Here is an 8,152-nt window from a genome sequence, read left to right on the forward strand (position 1 = left end):
ATTTATGGAATATAATGAACAACATAAACTGATGAACAAAACAGACCCAGAGACAGAGAAGCATTGATCAGACCGTCAAACCTCAGAGGGAAGGTAGGGGAGGGTGGGGGAAAGGGGGAGAGATCAACCAAAGGACTTATATGCTTGCACATAAGCCTAACCAATGGACACAGACAACAGGGGGGTGAGGGCATGAGTGGGGGGGTGGGGGGTACTGTGGGGATAAGGACACATATGTAATAACTTAATCAATTAAAAAATTTAAAAAACAAAAAGGAAAAAGAGACTCACTACAAAGCATCTCTCTTATCCCCTGAGTCCAGTTATCCAGTTTCTCTCTCTGGAGGCAACCAATGTTACTAGATTTGTATGTAAGCTTCCAGAGATATTTTAGACATATATAATTTTTGTTTATCAATTTCTCTTATTTTAATACAAAATATAACACAGTACACACATTCTTCTACACCAGTGATGGCGAACCTTTTGAGCTCGGCGTGTCAGCATTTTGAAAAACCCTAACTTAACTCTGGTGCCATGTCACATATAGAAATTTTTTGATATTTGCAACCATAGTAAATCAAAAACTTATATTTTTGATATTTATTTTATATATTTAAATGCCATTTAACAAAGAAAAATCAACCAAAAAAATGAGTTCGCCATCACTGTTCTACATCTTACTTTCTTTTTAACCTAACAATGTATTTTAGAAGGTTTTTTTCATAACAAAGAACATCCTTTTTTTAGGGCTGATGGTAACCCATTATATGCTTATCTCATAATTTACTTGCACCGTCCCCTATTAATGGACATTTGTTTAGGTTATTTCTAATTTCTTGCTATTCCAAAAACATAAGACTGAATTACATAAGTAATTTCATATATGTATGCATGTTTGAGAGTACCTGTAGATAAAATCCCAGGAATTGTGTCAGATGGCATGTGCACTTATTCATTAGTAATTGCCACTGACAGATGTTTACCCCATGGATAATAGATGAGAATTTCTAATGTTGGTTTCCCCACAATGATAGCACATTGATAGTCACCATGAAATGTATTATCACACCTTTTTATCTCTGCTAATCTAATAGATGAAAATGGTATCTCCAAGTAGTGCCAATTTATCATGAGTTTGTGTCTTTCCTTAAGTATAATGGTGTGATGGTCTGAATGTTTGTGTCCTTAACCACCTCCCCCCCCCCCCAAATTCATATTGTAACTCCCAAGGTGATGGCATGCCATGGGGCCTTTGCAAGGTGATTAGCTCACGAGGGGGAGCCCTCATGATTGGTTTGGTGGCCTTATAAAAGAGATCCCAGAGGACAGAGCAAGAAGGTTCCATCTCTGAACCAGGAAGTGGGCTCTCACCAGACACAGAATCTTGGGTTTCCCAGTCTTCAGAACCATAAAAAAAAATTTCTGTAATTGCTAAGGCAGCCAGGTATTTTATTACAGCAATTCCAAGACAAATGGGTATATTATTTATATTTCATGTCTTGTCTTTATCTGTACTACCTACCTACCTGACTACCTTTTAAGACCCAGTTCAAATACGACCTCCCTTTATGACTTTAGGCAGGTAAATGAGATATTAGATAATTATGTAAACTTGTAACATATAGGTAAGGAATAAGGTATTTATTATGAAACTGAGCCTCAGAGCCTTCCTGCTCTCTACTCAGTCGTGACGGCTATCTCTCTCTCACCTCCCCTCTTACCTCCCTCATATCTGACAAATTAGTCCCTCAGTCATTAGTATTGCCAGAATTCTCAAGGGCTTTAAAAAAACACCTCACCATAATTGAGAGAAACAAGTCAGTTTGTATTAATAAATAGGATGCTACCAATTCGTTCTCTACCAGAATCTGTGATCTTTCTTGTATTTGAGATTTTAAAGTAATGGAGGGAAATTTCATTTACTTCAAAAGTCATTTATCCAGCCCCTATAAGGTATCACATTGATAGTGAACAAAACCCATCCCCTGCCAATATCTTAGGCCAGCAATCATCATTTATTATCTGGACTACTCTAAAGCCTCATGGAGCCTAGTCTTGCCTGCCTCTGTGCCACTTTCTATACAACTGCCAAGGGTTAGTTCTTAATTTTTTTAAAAATATATTTGATTGATTCCAGAGAGGAAGGGAAAGGGAGAGACAGAAACATCAATGATGAGAGAGAATCACCAATTGGCTGCCTCCTGTACAGTCCCCACTGGGGATCAAGCCTGCAACCTGGGCATGTGCCCTGAACGGGGATCGATCCATGACCTCCTGGTTCAAAAGTCAACACTCAACCACTGAGCCACGCTAGCCAGGCCAAGTGTTATTTCTTAAAAACAAGCCTGATTATGTTGCTTCTTCTGTCATTTCCCACTGTCCTCAAAATAGTCAACCACAGGAGGTATACCTGGCCTTTCAGGACTTGTCATGGCCTAAAAAGTCTACTCTTATCCCTTGCCACTCTCTGCCCTCATTTGCAGCCCTGCATCTACACTACTTTTCAAGGAACACTTTGCAGTTTCCCAGAAACCTCCTCACAGATATTCAAGCTGGTGCCTTTGGCCACTCTACCTGCTTCTAAAACTGGCCAACTCTTTCAAGACAACTCCCTATATACCCGTTTAAGAGGATTACATGATCCCAAATATGTATTAGGTGCTCCTTCTATGTTCACTCCCAATATTTGGAAATAGTTATATTGTATTTTTTTCTAAATTTCTGATTATAAAAATCATGTTTACTGAAATTAATTTCAAAAAGTATATGATTAAATGATAGATCACCAACTCCACCACAGATAGTCACTACTAAAATTTTTATGTATCTCTATTCTATCTCCATCTATATAGCTCTACATTCATAATACACACTGATTTATAACACTTTCTTAATACTATATCCTAATAATTTTTCCAGGTGCATACACATTGATTTAAATCATTCCTTTTTGTTTTTTCATCCTCACCCAAGAATATGTTTTTACTAGAGGCCTGGTGCACGAAATTCATGCACTGGAGGGGGGTGTCCCTCGGCCTGGCCTGCACCCTCTCCCAGTCCGGGTCAGCAGTCAGACATCACTCTCACAGTCCCGGACCCCTGGCTCCTTACCACCAACCTGCAGCAGAGGCAGGAGACTCCCACCACCACTGCTGTGCTCGTCAGCGAGGCTCCCGCTGTGCTCACCAGCCATGAGCTCAGCTTCTGGCTGAGCAGCACTCCCCCTATGGGAGCACACTGACCACCAGCGGGCAGCTCCTGTGTTGAGCTTCTGGCCCTTGGTGTTTGTCATAGCCACTGGACATCCCGTTTGGTCAATTTGCATATTAGAGTTTTATTATATGGGATTGATTTAAGGGGTGGGGGGGAGGGAGAGGGAGAGAGGGAGGGAGGGAGAGAGAGAGAGAGAGAGAGAGAGCAAGCTCCATTAGTTGCCTCCAATAGATACCCCCACCAGGAATTGAACCCAAAATCTAGGTATGTGCCCTGACCAGGAATCCTTTTGGGGTATGGGACTATGCTTCAACCAAGCCACCGGGCCAGGGCTCAATCACCGTTTTTGTTGGCTAGACTAGTCTTCCCTGTAATGAGAGGACCAACGTAACTCTATTGGTGGGCCTTTACGTTTCCTTTTTTTGGTCATTATATCCTAATCTTAGTTGTATCCTAACATTTTTTAGAGGCCCTTGAGCTATCATTCATTTTAAAATTCCCAGTGCCTGGCATGCAGTATTTATTAAATGAGCTTCATTAAAGAATGAACTTAACTTTCAGGTTAACATTGGGAGCAAATAATCTGTTTTCTACAAGCATCAAGTACAGTGCATTATTTTCTTAATCGCTGCCAACAGTCTGCTGAATTAACCTATTAATCAAAAAGTGGTATAGCTGCCTTAAATTATTCCTGAAGAGTGGCAGGACAAGTGCAAACAAGACACAATACAACGCTATTGTGTTTGTACAAGAGACAGCAGCTGGCGTCCCTTCCCGCGGGCGCAGGAAGAAAGCGCACAACGACCTTGAGACTCCGGCGCGCAGGCAGCCGCGGCTCCTAAGGAACTCACACAACCAAGTGGCGACAAAAGCCGCTGCGTCCACGGCGGAGGCCCGCGGGCTGCGCTCCCCTCGGCCGGGACGAGCCCTCAGCTCTTCTTCCCGGCCTCTGGGAAGGGAAGGGCGACAGCGAGACCCGGGCGGTGGGCACGGGTCTCGTCCAGAACCCGCGCGGAGCCCAGCGCCTGCCTGCCGCCCTCTCCGCGCCTGCGCACAGCAGCGGGTCCGCCCGGTGGGCGCGTGCGGGGGACCTCGGCGCCTACTCACCCGCCGACGGGGTTAAGCGAGAACAGTCGGCCTGTGTACCCCGAAACCTAGATGTAAACACTCCTAAAGAACGGCTCCCGCAGGAGCTCAGCTTGCGCACTACCCACATCGCGACAGAGGATCCACGTCTTTTCCGGTCCCTCTGGTAAAAGATCCCCAACAGAAAGGTTCCGGGATCACTCTCGCGCAGTCAGGAGTCCATCTAATCACGGTTGCACTTAGTGGATGGTTTATATATATAGCTATAGTTATTCACCCTCAACGTGTCAGATTGTGTGTGTAATTAAAGTATAGAATGTTTCTATTATCACAAACGAACTTAAAGATCCTTCTATTATGCCTATCCTATATGACATCATGGCCAAAGTAGCCATCTATCATGTTACTGCTTCCTGCTACGTCCTAGCTTTTCTTTTATTCCCTGGTAGCTCTATTTCATATTTAACAGATGTCTCCTAGGGAATTTATACTCCTGTTAGACACTCTTAGAATCTTAAAAGCATGGAAACTCTTCTCTAAAGAAAGAATTGTCAAGGTCAATGTCAGATGGCCAAAAGTCTAAACTGAGTATTCTCTGCAAGTGACCTGATAATATTCTGGAAGGGCATACATTATATAGCAGGAGACTTCATTTAGAGCAAGAATGGTGATTTGTAACATTTTACCTCTAAATATATAAAAGCCTTTCCTTGGATAAGAAAAATAAATTTCCAGCATTAATGGTAAAAAAAAAAGTCATTGTACATTTTCAAAGTTTTTTGAATTAGTAGAACTTACATAGCTCAGTAATGGCCTTTCACTTACGGCTTCTTAGTAAAATACTGACCTCATTCTAAGAGTGGTTGTGGACCTCGGCCATCTCTTCAAAGCTCCTCTCTCAAGATGGCAGAAAGCTCTGCATAAAAGACCCTTGACCCTTTAGCATGTGTTAAATATTTGCTGGTAACAGATCCAAGAAAAAAAGCAAAGTGTATGATTAAGTTCTAAGAGCTTTATTTAAATGTACTTGCTTTGAATGTACCACCTCACTGAGCTTCAGAGCCTTCCCACATTTTCAGTTCTACAAAGGCAATCAGTAATTTGTTTTACTATCGAGAGGAAACAAAAGCTCTTCAATACCCGCTAGTTTGACTCAATAAGCAAAACTAGCTCATATGGTTTTTCTCTACAAATGCAAAAGGCTTTCGCAGACACCTAAACCCGAGTTGTTTTGAAAGGATTTGCAGTTGTTATATGGTATATAGCCATTGTTGGAGTTAACCCCCAAAGCATCACTATGATATCGCCCATAAATGTGTTGTCAACTAGTCTACAATTTTACTATAAAAATAAAAATCTTTAATAATTTTGAAATTCAATTTTATATAAACTCTTTTCATTCAAGTTAAGGGTAATGTGCTCCCTTACAGCTAAGTTTTATTCCTTTAAAATGATATACTACTATATCCACTCAGAGTTTAACTGGTAAATTTTCCCATAAATTGGTTAACTAGAATTATTAGAATTTTAACTTACCATAATCAGAATATGGCAGATTTAACCTATGTGTGTTTAGAGAACACTATACCTGATAAACCTTTATGTATAAATGTAACTCAACATGCCATGTTAGCCCTGGCTGTGTAGTTCAGTGGATAGAGCTTCAGCCTGCACATGGAAGGGTCTCAGAGGGGTCTTGGGTATGATTCCCGGTCAAGGGCACGTACCTCGGTTGTGGGTTTAATCCCAGTCGGGCGCATTGAGAGGCAAGCAATTGATGTTGATTTTTCTCTCTGTCCCCTTCTCTTCCCCCTCCCTACCACTCTGTCTAAAAATCAACGGAAAAAGTATCCTCGGGTGAGGATTTTAAAAAATTAAAAATAAAAGTAGCATGAGTTATTTTAGGACTAATAAGAAGCCTATTTTCTCATTTAGGTTTAGACTTTACAACCAAATTCTACTTAATATTGAAGAACTTAAGGGCTTTAAGTGTTAAAGATCTTGGAAATAATCTAATTCCACCCTTATGTAGTTGAAGAAATTAAGGTCCATAATGATTAAGTGATTTGCCCGAAATACATCAAGTATTAGAGCCAGGACAATCCAATAGATCGCTATTTCCATTAAACCATGATTAGTAGACCATTTTAGAAACTTTGGTAAATTAAAATAGATTTTAATATATGTAACAGAAGAAAAACTCAGTTTAAATGAAAAGATTTCCAGAAGACAATATTATAGGAACTTTATAACTTACATAATCCTATGTAAAAAGAAACTATGTTTGTGAAATTCACCTATTGTATATTAGAAAGATGCTAAAAAAGACATTTTACGATGGCAGAAAACATACACTGAGATTCCACACCAATTTTTATTTATATTTTGGGGCCTGAAACAAATCTTCTAATTACTTCTTCCAAATTACATTTTATGCTCTTAATGGTGTGGTTTACCCCCATTCCACAAGAACAAATATGATGAATACACTAGAAATTTTTTTAAAACCTCTTAAGACAGTTTTTATTAACCAATTCAGACCAATGATTGTCTCAAAAACTGAATCTATTAATTTTCTGGTGGTGTCATTTAGATGATTTCATAATTAAGTTATACATTTAATGAACTTATGTGTAAGTTTTAGCATTCACATCCCAAATCATGGAAGACCTATTTTATAAAATCTTACCATTCAAGGTAAACATACTTCATTACATGTCAATGAAATGAATTCTCTAAATTATCCATAAAAAAAAATATCTATAACACTAATGTGTCTACTAATAATCACACACATCATGACTGTGTTTTTAAAAATATCTACAGATTTAATAAGAGGCTTGCATATTATGGCAGAGTAAATAAAGCTTTCAAATACTGCTTTTGGCTCTAGTTCATATCTTGCCCAAAAATGTGCATATCATAGCCAGCAGAACTTTTCCGTAGAATTTTATTTTGAAAATATTATTTCACTTGAAGATTGATCTAAAAAACATTTTAAGATATGAAAATGTTATACAACTTATCTATTACAAATTAATTGAGTAATTCTACAATTAGGTATACCATGTTAGCTCACCTACATAAAAAATATTGCACACTTTCCTTTATTTTGTCTCCAGATGTGACTGATGTCTAAACTATATAGAATTCTAAACTATTTAAAAGTTATTCTGTGAAATGTCAACTTCATAAATATCAGAACTGAATGCACTGTAAAACAACCATTTTGGTAAACATGCATTTATTCACAGTTGATTTATTTCCTCTAGATAAATGCATAACTGCTCAAAATTATTTAAGAACTATGTAGAGGTACAAGAGCACACTATACAAATCTATTTCCATCTTTGTTTTGAGGAAATACTGATCTTGGCAAAATTCTGGCTTATTTTAAAATTAACTATTGCTGGTAAAAAGGCATACTTTAAAACATTTCTGTGACCTGCACCTGCTCTTTTTAAATTAAAATTTAAAAGCATTTGTTTTTAGAGACTTATCTGATTATTGTGGCATAAGTGAATAATCACATAAAAATGAACCCTGAAAGCAGCTGAGCATTAAAATGCCTGTAGTGCTTTCATTTTACTCATAAGTTATAACTGCCTTAAATTGCTAGACCACTCACTGAGCCTAATTTTAAGAAACTAACAAAACAAAACCATTTCAAATTATGAGACTGACACAGCCTGAATAATACAGCATTTCTCCACTGAGCTGGTCATATACTTTAAAAAAATATAAATAAATATATTGAATTATGAGTTTTATTTCTGTAATAACCCCAAAGTGTTTCAAATACACTTCTAAAACAGAAGTGGGTAACTGCAGAATATAGTTCCAGACTTGA

General features: G+C 38.5%; 1 protein-coding gene across 1 annotated transcript in view; it reads right to left on the reverse strand.

Moving 5' to 3' along the window:
* The window catches only part of COQ3 (coenzyme Q3, methyltransferase), a 28,858-nt gene extending 24,401 nt beyond the window's left edge, over positions 1-4,457 (reverse strand). The window contains exon 1 of the mRNA XM_006095838.3: positions 4,324-4,457. Coding sequence (XP_006095900.1) covers positions 4,324-4,432 — 109 coding nt within the window. The 5' untranslated portion in view covers positions 4,433-4,457. The remainder of the gene's footprint in view (positions 1-4,323) is intronic.
* Between the last annotated feature and the right edge of the window lie 3,695 nt (positions 4,458-8,152).

Source organism: Myotis lucifugus, unplaced genomic scaffold, assembly GCF_000147115.1.
Source record: "Myotis lucifugus unplaced genomic scaffold, Myoluc2.0 scaffold_161, whole genome shotgun sequence".
NCBI classification, from domain to species: Eukaryota; Metazoa; Chordata; class Mammalia; order Chiroptera; family Vespertilionidae; genus Myotis; species Myotis lucifugus.